General features: G+C 39.9%; 1 protein-coding gene across 1 annotated transcript; it reads left to right on the top strand.

Moving 5' to 3' along the window:
* The first annotated feature begins 137 nt into the window (after positions 1 to 137).
* ZFAND4 (zinc finger AN1-type containing 4) lies at positions 138 to 21,843 on the top strand. Its single transcript, XM_040564018.1, is given in 14 exon segments — positions 138 to 279; positions 571 to 873; positions 8,083 to 8,124; positions 8,127 to 8,157; positions 8,250 to 8,289; positions 8,292 to 8,319; positions 9,905 to 9,925; positions 9,928 to 10,084; positions 12,884 to 13,031; positions 13,913 to 13,996; positions 13,999 to 15,096; positions 15,701 to 15,755; positions 18,825 to 18,939; positions 20,940 to 21,843. Coding segments are annotated over 13 exon segments (2,139 nt in total). The 5' UTR covers positions 138 to 279; positions 571 to 689; the 3' UTR covers positions 21,076 to 21,843.
* Positions 21,844 to 22,744: the final 901 nt, after the last annotated feature.

The raw sequence follows: 22,744 nt of genomic DNA, 5'->3' as shown, positions 1-22,744 counted from the left end.
AGCACCGCCCCTGGAGGGAGCCGATTGGGCGAGCCGCCGCCGAGCGGCCTCCTCATTGGCCGGAAGCTCCCTGGGGGAGGTCATAAAGGCTGCACCAAGCCGGCGCGGGGGCTGCCGGGCGGCGGGCGGGCGGCGTCGGCGGCTCCCGGCTGCCACCCCGCGGCGGCGGCGGCTCCGTGACGGTGCCGATCCCCGCGCAGCCGCCGGGCGGGCGGGCGAGCAGCGCGGGGGGAGAGGGGCCGGGTCGCTACCCCTCTGAGGACCCGGCGGCGGCCGCAGGTAGGTGGGCAGGGAATGGGCCCCGCCCTGGTGCCCCGGAGAGCGGCGGGGCCGCGGGGAGAGGCCGGCCTGAGGTGAGGGGCGGCGGGGGCGGGCGGCTGCTGCCCTCCTTTGTTCGCGGCCGGGCCCTGCCGCCGCAGCGCGGAAGGTGCCCGGTTGCCGGCACCGTTTGTTGCGCGATCCAAGTGCTGACTGATTGACCGTCTGCTATCGGCTGCTGGGTTTTTCTTCTCGAACGAACCGGGCCGGCTGTGCTCGGGCGTTGTTAGAGCTGTGCTTGTTTCTTCGTAGGTGGAGGACCCCAAACATGAGCAGCGACACACCGCACCTGTCCTCCGAGCTGACCTGGCTGGGAGCAGAGCGTAGTTTCCTGACGGATCGTCTTGCGAGGAAGTTATAAATCCTTTGTGATGGCCAACAAGAAGGAGCCTCCCTTTTTCAATGAAGATAACATGGGGCCGTTTCACTACAAACTTCCTTTCTATGAAACTATGGAGCTCTTCATCGAAACGCTCACGGGAACCTGCTTCGAACTGCGAGTTTCTCCCTTCGAAACAGTTATTTCTGTGAAAGCGAAAATTCAAAGATTGGAAGGTACTCTTCTCTGTTATTTCAGCTTAAACTTCCCCTAAAGTGGTAAAGTCTTGTTCTGCAAACGATAATTCCTGAAATCAGAGCAGAAAATTTAAATTACTTATTCAATAATAGGCATAAGTAAGGCGCTCATTTTATGGCTTTGGTTTAAATGTTTTTTTTTTCTATTGTTTCTTTTGTTTCCCTATCAGCTCATATCTTAGGCTTCATTGGAACGGGTGTTTTCCCATTTTTTCCTCTTTTTGTGTGTGTTGTTAGTAAGATAAAGCATAAGAAATTTATGACGAATCATGAATTGTCTTGATATTATGTGGCATGTAATCTTTTTGTTGTTCAATGGATTATGTGACACAAAACTTGCTTGTTAACCAGCAAGGGTTTTCAAAACTGAGGTTATAAGCTTGAGTCTCGCAGTACGTCTTTACTGCAGCTCCAAGCACACTTTAAACTTGGTGCTGTAGCTGTTGCTTCTTAGGTTCGTTGGTTTGTGGTAGTTTGGATTGTCCATGATACCATAGTCCCAAGAGTAATTGCTGTGCAGGCCAACTGCAAAGACAGCTTTAAGTTTCTGATCTGAGTTTTGTTCAGGTGACTGATGCTTTGCTGGCAGGAGTCTGTCTGAGTACTGCTTTGTCTTAATGTGATGAACTTGGCACGCGTCTTGTGAAGTGATAACCTCCTTTAATTTATGAGGCTGGTCTGTTGGTCTGGCTAATGAAAGCAGAAAATACGTGTTGAATTAGTCTTCTCTCACCCCTTTCTCAGCCTGCATGGAAGAACATGATTGCATCTTCTCGCTCTGTAAGCCTAACAGAACTGTGTGACTGCAGGAGCTGACAGTTGCTTATTTCAAGACAAGGGTTCCTGTTTACTCAGTACTTGTCCATGGGTTTTAATGCTTCTGTCTGCGGAAGCCACCTTTTGGGAGACGTAAATATGATGCTTGATTAAATTGAGGATACTCTCCTCCTCTTATGGAAATCTGTGCTAATGAACTGAAACATAAGAGTTGCAAGAATAAGGGTGATATTTTGCTAGAGAGATTACATACTAGAAGCTCCACTATGCACATAACACCAACTGTACAAGGTTCAGCAAGGCCAAGTGCTGGGTCCTGCTGGGGCACAACAATCCCGTGCAATGCTACAGGCTGGGGGAAGAGCGGCTGGAAAGCTGCCTGGAGGAAAGGGACCTGGGGGGATTGGTCAACAGCTGGATGAATATGAGCCAGCAGTGTGCTCAGGTGGCCAAGAAGGCCAACAGCATCCTGGCTTGTGTCAGAAATAGCATGCCAGCAGGAAGTGATTGTTCCCGTGTACCCAGCTCTGGTGAGGCCACACCTCGAGTACTGTGTTCAGTTTTAGGCCCCTCGCTACAAGAAGGACATCGAGGTGCTGGAATGTGTCCAGAGAAGGGCAGCAAAACTGGTGAAGGGCCTAGAGAACAAGTCTGATGAGGAGCAGCGGAGGGAGCTGGGGTTGTTTAGCCTGGAGAAAAGGGGGCTCAGGGAAGAGCTTATCTCTCTATAGTTATCTCTCTATAGTTACCTTAGAGGAGGCTACAGCAAGGTGGGGATCAGTCTCTTCTCCCAAGCACCAAGTGATAAGACGAGGAAATGGCCTCAAGTTGCACGGGGGGAGGTTTAGGTTATGTATTAGGGAAAATGTCTTTACCGAAAGGGTTGTAAAGCATTGGAACAGGCTGCCCAGGGGAGTAGTTGAGTTGCTGTCCCTGAAGGTATTTAAAAGACACGTAGATGTGGTGCTTAGTGACGTGGTTTAATGGTGGACTTGGCAGTGCTAGGTTTATGGTTGGACTAGATGATCTCAGAGGTCTTTTCCAACCTAAATGATTCTCTTCTACTCTATTCTATAACTAGAGTTGACATTAGGATAGTGATGTGGACATGCTTTTGTTTCCAGTGGACAAGGCCATAATTAAACATGAGTCAGAGAATGTGTTGAGGAACTCCTGGAGGCTAGAGGTGAAACAGGACAAGGAAAGCTGTTTTTTTTTTTTTTTCTTCCGTGGTTGGGTATAACACTAGGAGAGGTGTGAGCATACATGATACAGTGATACAGTCAAGTGAATTGAAAGGGAGCATAGGCAGTAGAGTACAGGAAAAGGCAGGCTATAGAGACCATACAGATGAAGGAAAGAGCTTTAAAGGCTGCATGAAGAGACCAGTGGGAAATGTGAGAGAATAATTTGAATTTCCTGTAGTTCAAAACAGGAGACTGCAAATTGGCACACTGAACTATATCTACAGTCTATTATTGCGGGCTGGGTGAGCCTAGCTTAAAAAAGCATCACAATTACATGAGATCAGTACTAAGGTTGTAGCATTGTTTATTAGGAATTTGGTTTACATGTTGTAGTTCTTAGGATGATAAAGCAGTTAGTGGCTTAGCTGCCTGCTGTGTTGAATTAATTATTAATAAGTAAATTTCATTTAAACACAGAAGAGTTTGCTGGTGCTTACCACTGAATTGTTAGAAGTCAGATGAAATACTGTAATACTCCAGAACACAGTTAAAAGATCTGCAACTACTCAAGTCATAATTCACTATAACTTGGAGGGGAGAAGGCAGAAAAAAACTGGTTATGTGTGTAAGTGTAAAAGGGAACAGAGGCTATTGACAAATCCATTTTATGTTGCATTTGAGGCTACCATTGCATGATTTTAAAAACAAACAAAAAAACAGCAGCTTCTCAGTACCGAAGTTCTGCTGTAATGTACAAGTTGAAACAATGAATCACCCATGTGAAGGGAAAATCCTGAAGTAATTTTGTGGTTGTGGTCTAGCACGGGAAGCGGAATGCTTACTTCTGTTCCCATTGCAGCAGCGATGTTTTACTTTTTATTATTGTATTGTTTCAACATTCATAGGGTGAACCTCTCCGGGCGTATCTGCCTGCAGAATGCCTCCTATGTACACTGCTAGGAGACACTACGGGGCCCTGAGCGTGCGTGTTGTCTCCATGGACTGATCTGTGTGTGAGGAGAATGGTAGAAAAGCATGCAAATAAGTTCTGGAAAATGATTAGTCTTGCTGACGTCTCCAAGCACAAAATTTTGACATATCAGAAGTTAACATAATTGTTCAGTTGTCATCAGTGCCTCTAATTGTACGAGGCTAATACTAAAACTACATCAAGAAGTGACCTCTGTCAGCAACTGGGATATTGATAGCTGCAGACTGTAATAAGAATGGATAGTATGGGTGTCATGTAAGGAATTTTCAATACTTCTGATACTGTTTGTCATCCTTGGTACCTTTTTAATGATCTGATGGGAAAGGGTTTGTTTAGACAGCTGCAGTAGACATTGGTATCCTGCTAAAAAAAGAGCTTTATTATCTCCAGCTGTCTCATTCCAGTTGGTTTTAGCCAGTGGATATGGGTTAAAATGCATTGGTGGGTTCTAGCACATCTGAAACTTCAGTGCAAATCAACTCGTAAATTGGAGTTAAAGCAGACTCAATGTGCGTGTTTGGTTGTCATCCAGGCATTTGTCTCAAATATGTTCCATGCAAAGTGAGCGCTCGGTTCCCAAAACTTTGGTTTGTTATAATGACTTTGGAGCTACCAGTCATCTCTAGTCTCAGATTCACTGAATGAGCCTTTTTAGGTGGTGTACTAGAGAAGAACTAGCTCCCTTTGTCTCTGCTGGTGGCATAAAAGCCAGAATACTCTCAGCCAGCAGCAGGATGTGGTATTGTGAGCAGTGCTGCCTGCTCCCTTGGTTCTACTCAGTATTTTAAATCAGGACCACGTGTTGATGATCATAGGTAGGATGCTACCTGGGTTTCAAGGTGATGAGAGAGTCTGAGATTTAACATAGGAATCGTGGTTAAAAATAGCAGGGGTTCACTAGAAGAGGAAATAGCATTTATTTAAATGAGAAGCACTGGTCACTCCCTCAAGTGATCTTTTCTTGCTTCCTCCATTGCACAAGTCTTTGTGGCTGCTGGGCTGGTCAAGGTTTAGTATTCGTCGTTCAGAAACACAAGTTGTTATATTGAATTTTAAGAAGGAGCATTTAGACAGCACATGCCTAGTAGTAATTAATTTTTTGATCTGTAAAATAATTGTAGATAATACCTGGAAATATGTACGCTAATGTAGGTTACTGTCATGTAAATGACAGCTGGGGATTTTGACAGTTATAAAACCAGTACCTGCTGCTGTTAGTTGTTGGAAATCTTTGCAGCTCTTCCATAATGTAGCTAGGTAATGGGGCAAAATGAAGACTGCCGGCCCAGCCTCGCTGTAGGAGGAACACAAAGTAAATGTTTAAGAAAGTCTCCAGCAATTTCAACATTAGATGAAAGATAAGTACGCTGAGTTTGAACTTTGACTTTGAAGTATTTGTGTTTTTAAATGTAGTAACCTTCAACCCACAACATAAAATCAAGCTTGCTCTGAAATCTGTGGGTTTTTTTGTGGGGTTCAACCCACGTCAGTTTCTATGAGCTTGCTTGGTGTGCCAGAAAGAAAAGCAAAGGAGTGAACCTTAAGGGTGTGACTGACAGGATGATTCAGAGACAGAATCAAATCCCTACTTCCCTCTTCTGTACCCCACTTGCCACCATTTTAGTAGGTCATATTTTCTATTGAAATGGCTGCAGATGTGCTGACAGCCTGAAGAAACTTCTTTTCTCCCACGGCATCATTTGGCTTGCCCGCTTCCATTTGAGTGTTGAGCTTTAGCTTTTTGCCCTGTTTTCCTTTCGCTCAGGACCGATTTAGAGCAGACCAGTGATACAGTCATGTGCTGCTTAGGGAGGAGGGGATAGCAGATGAGTATCTTGCTGTTGTCATTATGGTTGCCAATTCCATGTCTGATCCCCTGTGCAAATGTCTCCTCAAGAAAGGCTTACTATAATCCAGAAAAGGAACAGCTGATGCATATTTTCTTGCACTTGAACCTATAAAGCACATACCGTTTCATTTGTGTATGAGTACAGAATTCTTAGAAAGCAGCATAAAATGGAATTAGTAATAAAGACTCGTCTGTTTCCCATTATACCAGAGTATAGTGTTTTCATCTGTTCATCAAAATTACATTGTCATTGTTGGATGAACAAAACCATGCTTCACTGCAGCACTGCCAGTCGCAAGGCAGCCTTTTTAACATAGACTCTCTCAGTTTATCAAAGTAATTGGAAATTGCTCCTTGGAGGCTGCTGAAACCATGACAAATGCAGACAGTAATGACTGTTTGTAATCAGAGGACTACAAAACAGCAAAGAAAAGAACTTCACTGCAGACTTGCTGGCTCTTGCCAGCATGTTCTTGTTTTGCTTATGCTGCAGACTTGAAACATAACCAATAACCAGTTATTCAATAGCTGGCAGGGTAACAGCTATTATGTTAGTCTACTATATGAACACATTCCCCTCATAAAAGTCTTGTGTACTTCGGAGGATACAAGACTCGTTCTGACTGCTTTTCAAGTGCAGTAATGGTGTGTCGGTCATTCATAAAAGACAAAACCTAGATGCTAGCTGTGGTGAGAAAAGGACATTATGATCTTCTTTAAAACTTATTAAAAACTATGATAGTTGCACCAAAATGCAATCCGTCTTTTCCATGGGGGTGTCCACTTAGCAGGTTTTCTGCTTGTCTCTTAAATCTGCTTGGACTTCCACCAGAGTTTGGCCCCCTTTTCTTGCTGGTGGTGGGTGTTGGTAGCCTTGTGTCCTTTCTCCGGCGTTAGAAGGGGCTACTGAACTGACCTTTTGCTGCTGCTGCCAAGCACAGTTGCAAGCCTTGGGAAGTTGAGGTGGTTTTGGCAAAACAACTGGAAGACTGATCTTTGCATTCCCCTTTCCCCAGGTGTATTTTGAGAAGTCTGTGTAGTACTGCTACTTACATCTCCTTTTAAGTATCTGAGCATGCAAATAAGCAGTGAATGGCACAATCTGACACTAAAGCATCCAAGATGAAAGTATATGATAAGGTTACTTTAATGTAACCTTTTGGAAAATGTATTTATAATTTTGGTGCTTAAGCTGAAAAGTGGTGTTTGGGCTATTTTCAACAAATAGTTCTTGGCCTCTATAGATTCCAATTTAATTAAATTTTTTTGGGAACGCACAGTGAAATCTTAATTACCTGGGTTTCACTAAGCAGGCTGAACAGAATTTACTTCCTTTTGATGCTGAAGGGAAGATTTTATTTTATTTTTTTCAAAGGCAGAAAAGCTGTTCATCTTCCCAGTAGCCCTCATGGTCTTTGGTGGTCAGAAATGTCTCATCCTTTCATAACTGTCCTGGCTGGTACTCTATTCAAAATGTGGAAAGTGGCAGCATCCTAATAAAACTGTGTGAAGACCTTGGGTTCTACCTGCTCGTGCTTATTTTCTTTAATGCGTGTTAGGTCTGTATTTAAATTACTTGACTGTACAGGTAAGAGGAAACAGTCATTGTGTAGACTGTAGAACCTTAATAAGGAACAAATATTTTGTATGCTTTCCTCTTTTTAACAGAAGTCATTCTAAATCTGTCCCAGAACTTGAGCTGGAAATGAGTATTAATGGTTATAAACAATAAAGCATTCTGATGGCTTAAAAGAACACCTTAAAGCAAGGTAAAAATTTTCTAGTATGAAGTTTACTGTATCGTACATGTGACCTTTCAGGCTCCAAGTCAAACAGTAATAAAAACACCTTTATAGCTGTCACCTGAGCTGTTAACTGAGCTGCCCCAACCAGTTACTTATTGCGACATTGTCTTACTGTGAGTAACACAGAATGTCAGTCTGATAAAACTATTCAGCAGCTCTGTAGTTAGAAATTTATCCCATTTTTCCTGTCAGTAAACAGGAAAATCTGAGGTATGGATTACATCTGTATGGAAGAACACAAACCAACCCTCCCTTGACCAGTGACTGGGAAAAGAGCAGGTATTCAGTAAGTCTGAAGCAACTGAATGCTTCTACAGACCTCTTGAGCCAAGTGATTGAGCTCCATGTGCAAGCACAAACTTACTGAAAACCTTAACTTTGTTCTTAATAATTATTCAGTAGGTTGGACATCATGACTCAGCTGCAGTCCCAAATGCATGTCCTTGCCCTGCTTCGTTCTTCTCTTATCTCCCTTCTCACCTCTTCTTCCTATAATACCACCCATGTTCTTCCAAAAGCAAAACTCCCCCACAAACCCTCCCATCAAACTCTACTTTTAATCTTTTTTCCCCCCTTTAGGTATTCCGTCTCTCAGCAGCACGTTAATTTGGAATAATATGGAATGAAGAGTGACTATTGTTTGAATGGATATAAGGTAAGTAGAGAATAAATTGCCAATGAATTTTTCTGTATGATGTTAGTATGACAATGAAAAATGCTATAAAAATGTATTTATGTATTTACAGCATTTCAGAAGGCTGCACTCTGAAGTTGAGTCTGGCTATGCGAGAGGTGGACCTATTAACACTAGAAGAGGTAGGTGTTAACTTTGTTAAAATGGATTGTTTTCGTGTAAACATAAGTGTAAACAGCTTGCAGCTAACTGAATTAAAATTTAAGTTGTATTATTGCAGAAGAATTATGTTAGTCTTTGTTTCAAGAGAACTCATTGCCATAAGAGGACTGACTGTCATCTAGCAGCAGTTGACAGTAGGATAATTCCATCTCTGAAAGTTTTCTGTAAAGGTTTAGCTGTTCTTCCCCGAAAAATACCTTGTAGAAGTCCTGAGTACTAATAAAAGAATACAGGAGATATGACTAATGTGACAAACCACATGGGAAATTACTTTTTTCATGTAAACTTGAATAGATGAGCTAAATACATTTTATTTTATTCTGCAGTGAGAGAATTCTCCAAAATAGGCTCTTTACAGGGGAAAAAAAGGGGGGGGGATTCAGTAATTTTCTTTTGGACCCCATTCTTCTGACTCTGAAATAAATCTACCTCTGAAGTGTTTAAAATAATTGTGGGAGGGGCTGGGCCTGCCTCCTCTTTTACTGTTTCTACTTAACTTGATACTTTGGGTATACAACTATAATTGTACCTTATGCTTAATGAACTAGAGGTCTTCCAAGTTGCTTTGTGTCATGCTTCCCATCTGCACTAGTGCTTAAGAGAGATGTGTAAGGTTTGTTCTACAATCACCAATATAGAAAGAATTTCTCCTTCAGCTTTTGGAAATCAGGGAGGGGCATAATGTGATGATCTTACTGGGCCAGCTATTCAGTAACTTGAGTTGATTTCTTAGGCTATTCCTTCCTTTTTTTCACACACATCTCAGTGTTGGTGGGACAGCTTTTGTGAAGTGACATCCTATACGTTAATGGAAACAAGAAAAGAGAGTGGCAATGTGATGGTAAGGAGGAACAGCTAATTTAACAGAATGAACCGTACTCCTTTAATTCTGAAGTTTAGATTTGTATTTATCAATTCAGCCAGCCTGCTGTATGTGGGAAGTAAAAATACCTCCCAAACAGTCTCCAGAATGTGTGTGGTCATAATAAGGTCTTCTGTTGCTTCTCTGTATGGTTTGGTAGGTGCTGCTACATTTTTTCCTCTCTTATATCTGTCAGAAAAGCTGAGAGTAGGACAGTTTAGAGTACCTATGAAATGGAATAAATTATAGTTAGGTGATTGAACAGAAAGAAGTTTTCAGAGGATGGATTATTAAAACAATTGGCCTAGTAGTTATCTTCTAAACTAGTTTATTTACAAAGACTTCTTTGTTGTTTCTTAGTCTCTGTTTGCTACTAAACAGTTCACTGAAGTGTAGAGTTGCAAAACTGGCAGAGACGGACCTGAGCCAGATGTTTTGTGTGTACGTATTTAAGCATCTAACTTGAATCTAGAGAATGCCACTTACAGAACAGCAGGATGTTTGAACTGGCTATTTCAAGTTGAATCTTATGCTGTTGTTTTCCAGGGGACAGGCCTGTTAAAATGCTTCTGTATCATAACTACAGTTGACTTTAGGTATGTCTGAAAATGTGAGGGGTTTGCCAGAAATATGGGACTTCAAAGGTGAAATAATTTGTTTTTATTCTGTTTTTCTCTTTGTAGTTCCTGTAGAAGACCCTATAAGGAAATGGCTGAATACATGGATCCTGGTAGAGATGAGATCTGGGAGAAAGGGCCATCTAACAAACAAGTTACCTTCTTGGTATATCGAGAAGGAGATCAGTTGAATTTCTTCCGTGTGGTAGACCGGGGAGATGGCACTTTAACACCATTATCTGAATCTTGAGGTAAGTTGGTTTTAATCTTACTGTTATTCATCAAGATGGGGATGCTGTGTTGACTTTGTCAAAAGATATCTGGAATTTTGGAAGAATGGTGCCCTAAGGGCTACCAAATTGCAGTCACTGAGTGGCCTAACTATACAGTAGGACTTTATGGTCAGTGGTCATGCTAACTGTTGTCTATTTGTGTGTGTCAGTAAAGTGAGATAATGCTGACCTTGTGCTTGAGGCAATTCCAGTCCCTTCCCAAAGAGAACTTTACATGAGAGAGTCAACTTGGCCATAGGGATATTAAAAACTTTTGTTAATCAAAAAAAAAAAAAAGCTATAAAAAAACTTTTACATCTTAAGATATTTATTAGTATTATATTTAGTATTGTATAGATTTCTCTGTTCATGGTGTAAATCTTCTTTTCCGTATGGATATGGCTTGACCATAGTTTAAGTCAGGAAGTTTAGTCAGGAAGATAGTTTATTCAGGAAGATAACTGATTAGCAGTGCAAAGACCTGGCAGGGTCTGCCTGAAGTTCAGAAAAACTGTTTTTGTTTTTATTGTTTTTATATATACTTAAATAATTACTAATAGAGCTGGCCCTTGGATGTAACTAGACCTCAGATTAGTTACTGTTGAGACCCCAAACTTGTCTCAGAATCGAAGTACTGATATAATCAAATGAATGAGACTGTCACGTACGCTACCGTGTTACAGTAAACAGACTGCTAGTCTGTTTCTTCCTGAAGCTACCAAAATTGATAAAATCTATTGGAAAAATATTAGATTGTCTTATACTGCAGGTTTTGGTCAGGTTTCTTAATCTCCTGAAGAACTTAATATTTGTACAGGTGTAAGAAAAGGAGTTGTACTGTTGTGGGGACTATCTGCATTTTCTCCAAGACTAAGGTTTGCAATGTTTTAAGTAACTCTTCTTGCTCCTGTTTGAAAGCAATGAAAGCAAGGTCAGCTTGTCTCACATTAGCAGAATTCAGTGACTACAATTTATAAATGGTTCTGTTTTATAGTCCTCCAGATCATTTTACTTTGCCTGCAGTTACATTAACGGTTAAAACTTGACAAGGTGTAAATACATTGATTATTGTCTCTGGGTTAAAATAAAATACCTGAAATTGTGGTAGAGCACTGGTGGCAAGAAAAAAGTGTTTTAACAAGATATGGATCATCTTTGAAGCACACGTTTTACGAGCAAGATCTCAGGAACATTGATACCTGTGGACAAAGTCAGTTAAAAAATGGACTATAAGTATCATCAAGAGCAAAGATCCCTGTCCCAACTCTCATAACTTTACAATCATGTTAAAGCAAAAACTGCTTTATTAGCCCTTTTTTGGTGTTTTTTCTCTTATTTAGTCAGAAAATGCAAGAAAAAGAGTAGCAGTTCTTTTTGCATAAAGGGGAAGAAAGGAAACATGACTGTTGCATCCCTTTTCTTTCTATCCTTTTCTTGAATGAAGGGGAGTTCAAAGAATGGGTCTGAGTTGATGGCTGAAGTCTTCGCAGATTTAAAATTCTGAAATAATTCTATAGTGTTGGTTCTTTACCAGGAGAGGTATGTAATGTTTATACTGACCGTTCCCATACAGAGCTGTTCAGTTTCTAGTGAGAAATGACTGGGCTGTTCTGCTGCCATCTTGTTCTTAAAATCTGTCTCCCAGCTGTGTTGCCTTCTGAACTTTGCTACATTTTAGGAAATGGATTGGGAGAGTCAGTACAAACACACTGGCTCTTGACTAAAGCCAACAGAGTATTTCCAAGAATCAGGTAAGATGCCAGCTTTAATTAGTGGAAAATTTTTTGGTACTGACTTTCCCACGACCTTTAATTCTTCCTTGGTCTTATTAGAGAGAAGAAACTTTTGTTATATCTACTAAGACATCTGTATGAACACAAGGGAATTGTCTGATTGTCACCATTTCTAGCTGTTGACAGCCTAATGGAAAAATTAAAACATTCTAAGATGTACTATATACAGTGTTGAAAATGCATCAATTTGTAGTGAATAGACATTCCTAATCGTTCTTTTATTTCTCTGTCAAATGTTGGATGTGTGTTGGTGATTAATGCTTCATAGGAAAAACAATTCAGATAATGACTTTAAAACATTGTCTTTTTCCATTCTGTATTCTAACAGAATGCAAAACTTCAATGTGATGCTGTAAATTTCCAGTGACTGAGTTAAAATATTTTGTCTTAGGTCTAGCAATTCTAATCTGTATAATTTTTTTTCCAAATGTGAGACTTTTTGGAAACCTAAACTGATCCTTTTTTATTTTTTGTTTTTATTTTGAAAAGGAGAAATAGAATATCACATCCACATGGGTGACCCCTCCATTTCCATTTATGGTGAGAACACCCCTCAGGATGGATAGAAATTTGGACTTTCCTTCCATGCCAGTGTCTGGTTAATTGGAAAACTGATCAGCTTGTTGTCTGAATCACACTGTTAACAGCTTTGGCCATACCTTCAGGAGACACTTGTGGAACTGGATATTCCCTCTGTGGGGAAAATATATAGTGAGTGTGAACCAACTGTATATGGTATAAAAACTTCCCAGAAGTGGGGCTATGTTCTGGTTTCAGCATCAGCACTTTGTGTGAGCAGTCTAATAAGGAATGCTTATTTTCTAAAATAAATGGATTTGAAATGTCTCTGCATACAGTTTTACGTAATGCTTTGTCAACAGATCACCTACGGATTTGACTTTCTAGTTGTGAGAATACTCTACATTGAAAACAATTAAATTACTTAGAGGGTGAAAACAAATTTCTTTTATTATTTTCAGTGGTGGTTCAGTGTATAACTTATATGCTGATGATGAAGATGAGACGGAGGCATCACCTTCTGGCCAACAGATTATTGAGAATTCAATTACTATGAATAAAATGAAACTGCTTAAGGCAAAGATGGAGAACATGAATCTAAGTAAAAAGGTAAAGCTATGATTTCAATTCTTTTATCATTAAATGGTTTGTACTTTCCCAATACCGGCTTTTCTAAAAAGCAGGTCAGATACTTTACTGTCTTAGGAAGTAGAGTGATAAAAGGGTATATGGTTTAATATCAATTTAAGAAAGAAGAATGCTATTTTATTAAAGTTCTTCTGTTGTGGGGCATAGCCTTTACCTGGATCGACCTGTCAGGATTCGAAGAATTCACTACTGGTCCTGGATGTGTGTGTGTTTTGGTGTTCTTTTTGTGTGTGTGTGTGTGTTTTTGTTTGTTTTTTTATATATATTATGTTTTAAGTAGTGTTGTTTTACATCAGTCCTCTGGTAGAAAACAGTGTTTCTCTTAAATGGAACTTCTGAACTTGTTCTTAAGTGGAACTTAATTTTAAAATTGGGATTAGAAATACTGTAACTAAAAGGCCTATAAAACTAAATATAAGAATGAGATTGCGTGGCAAATAAAAATACAGATGGCGTTCAGGAGATCTGGATTAGTAAAATTATTTAATATCTGTCTTGGTTCCCTAGATGTAAGATGACAATATTACGTTTTTTCTTTCATTGTTGGTCTTGGCTGAGACCCTAAGCTCTTCTGGATAACTTTGTCGGCATTCTGGTTTCCCTTTTCTTATTCCTCTGACATGTGGCCTTTTCTGATTGTAATCTTTGATTTTAATATTGTGATGTTACTGTGAAATTTTGGTGGTTAGCAATACATAAGAGAGTAGAGTGAATGATTTGGTGGTCATCTCTGGCCAAATACTGTCAGAATTCCTGGGAATATGATTTCAGCAATGTCTCTGAATGCTTCCATAATTTAAATACTAACTGTTGTTGTGTGTTTTTTCATTGTTTTTTAATAGCCTAAAAAAACTGTCAAAGTGAAACCTCGTCCTCCAACAGCTCCTCGACCATCTAGTGGCTCAGCAGCTGCTGCTCGTCACCGGTTTTTTTAAGAGTGCTCCCCCATATTGGACAGTCTTGCCTACCTCCTCCTGGGAATTCATATCCTTCAGAGTCTTCCCAAAATGCACTTTCAGCGTTGGCTTCTTTGGCCACTGCTGGTAGAACAATGCCATCCACAACTAATGACTTTCTTAAGGAAGATGACACTTGGCAGAGTGCCTCTTGGTCTCATTCGGTTAGTAGCATCAGGTTACCACCAAAAATATCTCGTGTTGAACTAGAAAATGCAAAAGTACCTACAAATAGTATTCTGACTCCCATTTCATCTCTGTCTGCAAACTTGGAAAAAGTATCTGAAAATGTGACCTCAGCAAGTGAGGAAGATTCTGTTTTGTATCCGAATCTAACAAATGTAGAACTGTGTGGAACAGAAGAAAAACTTTTATCTGAAGCAGATGCTTTTGCTTTGTTAACAGAAGCAAGCACCACCGAGCAGTGTAGTGAGATATATGATATAGGAAAAGTGAACCCAGAACTTGAACTGTCTGATGGAGATGAAGAATCTAAGGTTTTAGAACAGCATAGAAAACCTATTAGTAAAGTGCTGAGCACTGCAGCAATGGGGTCTGGACTTCTCAGTACTCATGAACTAAGTCCTCGGAAAAATACGCTTTTGTCACCTCTTTGTTATTCAGCACAAGTGGCACATCATAGTTCTCTGAAACCACAAACACAACCCAAATGCTTTGAGGCTGATAACTTGAGATCTACAGCCTCCCCAAATGTGCTTCGATCTTTGGAAGTCCGTAGTATAGCAGACTCCTCCTTTTCTAGGACTACTAGATTTCATAGCATGAAAGTAGATTCACTTGGCAAGAGACCTGATGTAACTGCTAAAGCAGAAGCTAGGGACATCACAGATGTGACTAACAAGGCATCCAAAGAACCTGTGAGTTCTGTAAATAACTTAGGATTTCTAGCTTCGCTGGCCCGAAGCACAAACAGGGAAAGTTTACAGAGTTCCTGTGGGACAGGCAGGTTTCGGACTTCTGGTATTGCACTACCTACAAATCTTCAGCATTTTCAGGAAGAAAGCTTTAGGAAAACTACTCCTCCAAATGAAGCTGCGGAATATATTCTAGTGAGTACTAATACCCCCAAAGGAGTTGGGGTCTTCCTGTCCCTTCTGGTGTTGGCATTATGAAAGCTGTACTTTGTGTATGTCTATGTGTCTTTTCAGGGAATGCTGATGGGGTGGGGTGCATACATAAATATCTACTAGTCTGAAACTGTTTTCTAAATTCCTGTTGGTATATTAACTGCATGCGTATCTAAATGGGTCCTGGAAGTAATTTTTCTTAAGAATTAAAGTGGTTGTTTAGTTCACAACTAAAATTATTAGTTATTGTAATGATAAAATTATGACTGAAGTGTCGTCTTACTTCTCCTGCTGCTCGCTAATTGCCACTTAATCCAAAGTTTTCCCTGTGACTGGCACCATATGCTCCTAGCTTCAGATCTCTAATGTACTTTATTGTTTTCTATGTTGTGAAGTACAGGGAGATTATTAATTTGAGTAAGGCTTTATATTGTAGAATTTTAATTTCTTCGTATGGAAGTGTTGGACTGTTTTTGTAGGTATATTGATTGATACAGCATTGGTTTCAAACAATCTGATATCAGACTGCCTAATCTTTCATTTAATTTCCATCTGCTAGTAATTTCCTTGTGGAATTTTTTTTTAGTCTGCTCATGCGCTTGGAATGAACGGAATTAATGCAGCTGTAGGGAAAAGAGTAGGTAAGTAATGTGACTTCAATAATAATTAAAGATGACTCCCTGATATTTCCTGATTTATTACATATTTAGAGGGCAAGGATCATATTTTTGTAAGGCATACATCTTTGAAAGTCCTTGCTGTGTTATATTTCTGTAGCATGGTATAACCTTAAATATTTTAAGCAATTCTTTAATATACAGATGTCATTCTGATCTTGGGTAGATATGGCTGTGACTCTTCCCTAGCATTTTTAATACTTAATGAGTCCTGCTTGTCGTCTTTAGAAATAAAACATGACTTTCTGCTCTGAAGTTTCCAAAAGACCAGTTCTATGAATACTTCTGAATGTACTAGAATCAGAGGGACTATATTCATTGGTAGCATTTGCTCTAGGACTACAGCCTTAGCCAAAACAATTCCGCAAAAGGAAAGCGGGGAGGACATGGATACTGAAGACCGTTGATATCGTGCTGATTTTTTTATAATTTTCTTCTTTCTACCCTAGTCTTGTTAACTGTATTGTGTTTAATGCTTACCATCTACTGAAAAAGGATATTATTTGCCTAAATATGAACTTATGTGATTATTTCTCTCAGGAGGAATGAAGTTGTCTAGAGGGGCACTTAAAGACTCTTAATCCATGTGAGTTGGTCTCTAGCCTGAAGCAACCAGGCTGTATGTCTGGGGTAGAAGAATGGTCGTGAGCCTAGACCGTATTATCTCTTTAGGAGTGTAAAACAATTCAGGGGATGTATCTCCTGACTTCTCTGTGGGAAAAATGCTTGGCCAAGAAAATAATTGTCCTGGGTGTGTTCAAATGCCTATGTAGGTAAAACTGTACTCGCTGAATCTTGTGGTGTTTTTATCCTCTCCCCATGGATATGTTAAACTGGTAAATACAGTGATTTGCTTCCACATCTTCTGCAGTCAAAATCAATAAACACATCTGTCCATAAATTCTCCGTGGCCAAAGAGGTGATGCCCTAACAGGCAAATCTGCAGGATGGGGAAGCCTACCTTTTTGTTACCTGCTCCATTTTGGATAGAACGGTGATGAAGAGACTACTCTGGTCTATTTTGTCAGACAAAAGTGTATTTTCCAAAACGTTTCAGGCTTGTGAAAGACTAAGTGGGTGTCATTATGTCCAGTGGGAAGGGACCTGGGGAGATTGGTCAACAGCTGGCTGAATACGAGCCAGCAGTGTGCTCAGGTGGCCAAGAAGGCCAACAGCATCCTGGCTTGTGTCAGAAACAGGGTGGCCAGCAGGGAAGTTACTGTTCCCCTGTACTCAGCTCTGGTGAGACCGCACCTCGAGTACTGTGCTCAGTTTTGGACTCCTCGACACAAGAAGGACATCAAGGTGCTGGAGCGTGTCTGATGAAGGGCCTGGAACACAAGTCCTGTGAGGAGTGCCTGAGGGAGCTGGGGTTGTTTAGCCTGGAGAAAAGGGGGGCTCAGGGAAGACCTTATCACTCTATAGTTACCTTAGAGGAGGCTACAGTGAGGTGGGGATCAGTCTCTTCTCCCAAGCAACAAGCGATGAGGAAATGGCCTCAAGTTGTGCCAGGGGAGGTTTAGATTAGATATTAGGAAAAATGTCTTCACTGAAAAGGCTGTGACGGGAACAGGCTGCCCAGGGGAGTAGTTGAGTCGCTGTCCCTGAAGGTATTTAAAAGACACGTAGATGTGGTGCTTAGTGACGTGGTTTAATGGTGGACTTGGCAGTGCTAGGTTTATGGTTGGACTAGACGATCTCAGAGGTCTTTTCCAGCCTAAATGATTCTGTGATTCAATATCATGCATGCTCTTGGGAGAAGGGTTAGTGGTAATAATCACTTATGTAACTGGCCAAAGAACAGATTTAGTTTGTTATCTTAAGGCCTTGATTTTATTTATAGTTACTTCCTGTTATAATTGCTGTGGGACTGTAAATTAGAGAACAGGTGTAGCGTTTTTGTGTTTTGGTATGGTTCACCATGAGGACTGTCTTCCAGCTCTGTCTTTTTCATAAACTGGGCTAACTGACGCTTCTGGGATAGTATGCTTTTAGATGATGAAGTAGATGGCACTGACAAACGTTGTCTGGAAATTGCTATACTGGATAGCAGTGGGATGATAGCACTGTTTGGTAAATAGGACTGCAATGTGTAGTGACTACCTGGTGTTAACTGTTGCATGCAGCTGCTGCACCTCAGCTGAGAAATGACTGTTGGGATTAAGGTGCACTGCACAAGGACCACTTCTCAGCTCATGAGGTCATTTTTTGGGCAGCATCCTGACAATATAGTGATTCAAGTACTGAAAAATGTTTGAGAGACTGTGGTGCTCGTTTTCATTATCCTAGCATATGGTAAGCATGCATGAGTAAGAGCTTATTTCTGCAGAAGGAAGAAAGATGCTTTTTCTTTATGTGCTCACCAGTTCTGAAGCAATAGCCAAGAATTATAGGACAAAAAAGAGTAAAATAAGCTTCTAAGTACAGAAGTCTTAAGGAACATCCACAAAGTGTCTTATGAAACCTTTAAAGCTAAATGGAGGTCTGTAGTCTAATAATGCACTTTTGTTGCAATCATGGAGTACCGGCAAGGTTTTAAAATGTTGCTATATTTATTTGACAAACTTAGATTATTAGATACTGCATATACTAGATGCTATGTACTTGAACATCCAGTTGATTCTTTGGAAAGCTGTTGTGTGGGGTATTCCCCCAATTGCATTATGTATTTTCATTTTTGCATTTGGGAATAGTATTAGGAATTGTTTGACTTCTTCTGTAACTTTTTGCTTATGTGAATTTTTAACGTATAAAAAAAAGTGCATTGGACACCTGCATTGCACTGCCTTTTCCAAAGGTTGTCCCGAGTTGGAAGGGACCCATAAGGATCATCACCATAAGGTTCATAGGCTTGAAGTGTGTTCACTGTTCTGGCTTTTGTGGTTTTGCTCCCTGTTTAGGCTTGGGGGTCCCACCTGAAGCATTCTAAGAAATGCAGATTGAATCTGGATTTCAGAAGAACATTTAACTAGTTTGTGGTCAGGAATAAATAAAATTAAAATGTCTTTGCTGTCTCTCTACTTCTGAAAGCAGGTGAAGCAACCCATCTTCCACCTGTGAATGGCTCAGTTCAAGCAAAAAAGAAAATTACAAAGCATTGCTTTCTTTGTGGCAAGAAAACTGGATTGGCAACCAGCTATGAGTGCAGGTAGGCTGCGTATATAACCAGCTGTTGTTTAAAATGGATAGCTGGGTAAACCAAAAGGTTTTCTGGGCTGCATGATACTCCTTGAACATAGGAAATCAAAAGAGAATTTACAAAAGAAGTTGAAAGAACTTTTTGCAATTCTCAGTTCAGCAAAACTCCAAGAAATAAAGCTCAGGAATGTTGTACTTGTTCTGCTGTTGAGGTGTACGTTCTTTGAGGAAAATCAAGAAATGCAAGTTATCAGGAAATAATGAAAATGTCATTGTTCTTTTTTTTTTTTGTGTGTGTGATCATATAATACAGAAGACTGGTGAGGGGAGAACTTCCTACAGATTTATGTCCTGAATAGTTTATCAACAATAATTATTAACATCTTGAGGAAAAACTTTTTTTTACAATTTAAGAAAATCTCCCTCAGATTTGGCCCTATTGTAACACGTCTGCACCGTTTGATTGCCTCTTACAAATTTATATTTGACAACTTGAAAATTCATACGTGTTCAAATTCTTGTGAAACTTCAGTCATCTTTAAGCACCTCAAAAGCAGAATATAAAAGTGCTGCTCCCCAAGTCATGGTTTGTAGGCAACGTAATGAGATTTGGCGCTTGGTGGTGGGCACTGAGATTAAAAAAAAAAAAAAAAGCAAAAAGCACTCATTTGTTCTCAGTTCTCAAAGCTGTGTTTTTCCCAAGATACTCTTTTCTCAGTGTCATTTCCCATGACCTAGAAAAAGTTAGAAACTGCTGCACTGAGGGCTGCATTTGAAGATGATTTTGGTTCATGCCAAACAGCAGCAAAATAAAAGACTTCTGTCATTGGGGAATTGTGATGGGGAGTTTCAGGGTGAGGAACTACCTTCTTACTGACTCTTCAGTTTTTATGTTTGAAACAGTTTTGGACAATATAAAACTTATTACTGAGCAAATAGATGTAAGTTCTTCTAGAAGTAACAAAGCAGCTTGCTAAGGTTAAAATGAAGTACATCTCCAGCCATATGACCTCTTACTAGAATGGAACATCAACCAAATGGAGAATAGAGTCATATGAGAGAACTGGTGATTACAGGACCAAGAACCAAAGAAAAACAAATCTGATACCAGGCACACAAGCCTCAGGAACAGCTGCAAAGTTTATGGTGAACCCACGTAGGTAGATAAATAGAGAAGTGCAGTCTAATAGTGTGATATGTTAAGGTGGATAAGTAATGCTCAGTCTGTTTAAAGAGCATTCTGATTTTGGATGATGTCATTGCTTTACTGTCAAGAAGCAACTTAGTCAAGTACGTCAGACAACAGGACGCTAATATTGATTTCCAAGCTCAGATTAGGTACAGCATATATGGTACCATTTTTCCTGTTAAGAGTCTTAGCTGGTGAGCTGTCAAAGCAAAATTATCATCTTAACTCATTCAATTTGCAACTGATTCTGGAATGATGCATACTTAGCCAATCATATAGGAAGCTATGTTCCCTATAGTTCATCTGTCATCTTTACAGCTGACTAAATTGGTAATTACTAATCTGAGTTTATGCCAGACAGAAATCATGCTGAACTAAACATCTATTTTGGTGGTCTCAATGATGTGGTGTTTTTTAATTGAAATACATTGTGGCTTTCACCTAATGCCATTATTTTAGTTCCACGTTTTTGTCCTCCGAAGTCTACCTACTGATGTTGTGTGAGGTCTTTAAAAAGAAAAGAAGGAAAATAAATGAGAGCCCATCGTTCTTAACTTATGTGTTTGTGATCCTTGCTAGCTGATTCCTGGTATACTGCTATGGCTTAATTTACCAGCTGAAGAGATTGTTGGGTCAAAACTGCAGCATTCAGTGACAACAATGTCATTTTGATTACCAGTTAATGTTATCAGTCAAGGATAATCGGAATCTAAGCAGTTATGTCAAACAAACAAGACGTGATTAAGCCAAAGGGTTCCCAGCGTGTCAGAGAGTTAAAAGCTTCTAAAAGCTTGTAACTTATAATATTCTTGATTCTTCAGATGTGGAAACAACTTCTGTGCAACTCACCGCTATGCAGAGACTCACACCTGCACCTACGACTATAAGAGTGCAGGGAGAAGGTATTTGCAGGAGACCAATCCCGTCGTTAGTGCACCAAAGCTTCCCAAAATCTAACATGGTTTTGCTGCATGTGGCCGTTCTGCCATTGAAGAATTATTACATTGAGAGAAGCACTTGCTTAAACTGCATAATTTTGCCATGCTCCATATCTAAAGATTTGCCAAGTAACAAAAGCACATGAGGATGCATCCTATCGAAGAATAATGTGAACACTACTGCAGTTAAAACTTTTCTTCTTTAGTGAATGAAAAGTTAAAGATAGTTTTTAAAAACTTACACTATGAATTAACTGTTACTGCACGTCTTGTGTTGTGTTTTATATTTGGAAAAGCTATTTCACTAGACAAGTCTTTAAAAGATGCACTTTACTAACTTCATTTACTGTATAACCAGACTTGAGGGGGTGTTGTAATGAGGGTGTCATGTAATGTCTTCTGTACTCTTGCGTTTTTTTGTCCATTGCGTGGTATCTAAGTTATTTCACTAGAAAGATCCTCCTCCCTCCCCTTTCTTCAAAGAGCCTGTTTTGAGATATCCGAGGTGGTAGTGCATTCTGCCCCCTATTCCATTCAGATTGGTATTCATACACTGTGTATCCATTCTGAAAATAACATATCATGTTAATCACATTTTCTTAAAATAATACTGTTTATATGACAAATTTGTTTTTAAATAGAAAATCTTCCCCTTTGTTGACATTAAATATAAGGAACAACTTATTTTAACTTTTTTTGTAATCCTAGATTTTTTTAAGACTTCACAGCCTGGTTTGTTAAGATGTCGAATGCTGTTACTGGAAGAAATTCTAATAAATATTAAATTTTATTCTGGTTTATGATCTTATAGATACACAAAATAACTCGTCCTGTTTCAAAGCACATTCCTAAATTAAAAGTTGGGCTTTGTTGGGGGGGGCGAGAAGGGGATATTTTTACATCTGTATTTTTCAGAAGAACTGGCTCATCTCCGTTCCCACTGAAGTCGGTGGCAAAATTCACACCCACTTCATTAGAAACAATGTGACCAACATTGTATGCTTTAAATAAATTAAATAAACCTCCGGGATGTGGTAGTAAAGGCAAAACGGGTATTCGACAAGTGGCATATTTTAATCTTGAGCATTTATCACCTCCTGCTGATACTGTAAAAAAAAAGGCAATTCAGTACTTACTTGCATGAGGCACCCATAATGAGCATGTAGCTACTTCAGCAAGTGGCGTTTGGAGCCATACCTGCTGAAAGCCTGACCTAAAGCCTGTCCTTGTTCATTCCCTTAACATGTCTAGAGTCTTTATGAGCTTATGTTGCCCAAGGTGTTACAGTATGAACACACATGAACCTCCACATTGCATCTAGACGCTTAAATGTCATGGTCCCTTTTTTAAAAGTTTCCTCAGCTATTTGGTTGTTTTGGGATTTAAAATGCTCTGTGCTGCTTTGTAGTCAAACAGTAGCATCTGAGGAGCACAGATGGTAAAAGTTCGGCCAATAAAGTTAAGTAGATCAATGAAAGATAGAGAAATAACTTGAAGATTTCTCATCCTTGGAGAAATGCTTTTACATGTGGTCCACCTGCAACTTCTTCCTTTGGAATTTTCCGAAATCGATGTCCTTGGAACACAATTTTCATATGTATTCTTCTGAGCAGTCACAAGGTAAAATGGTCATTCTGCATGTGATCTCAGGGCTTTTTTCTTACTAGAAAAAGCTGCACTGGGTACAA

Source organism: Cygnus olor, chromosome 7 (genome assembly GCF_009769625.2).
Source record: "Cygnus olor isolate bCygOlo1 chromosome 7, bCygOlo1.pri.v2, whole genome shotgun sequence".
In the NCBI taxonomy this organism is placed as follows: domain Eukaryota; kingdom Metazoa; phylum Chordata; class Aves; order Anseriformes; family Anatidae; genus Cygnus; species Cygnus olor.
This window is presented reverse-complemented; position numbering and strand designations above follow the sequence as displayed.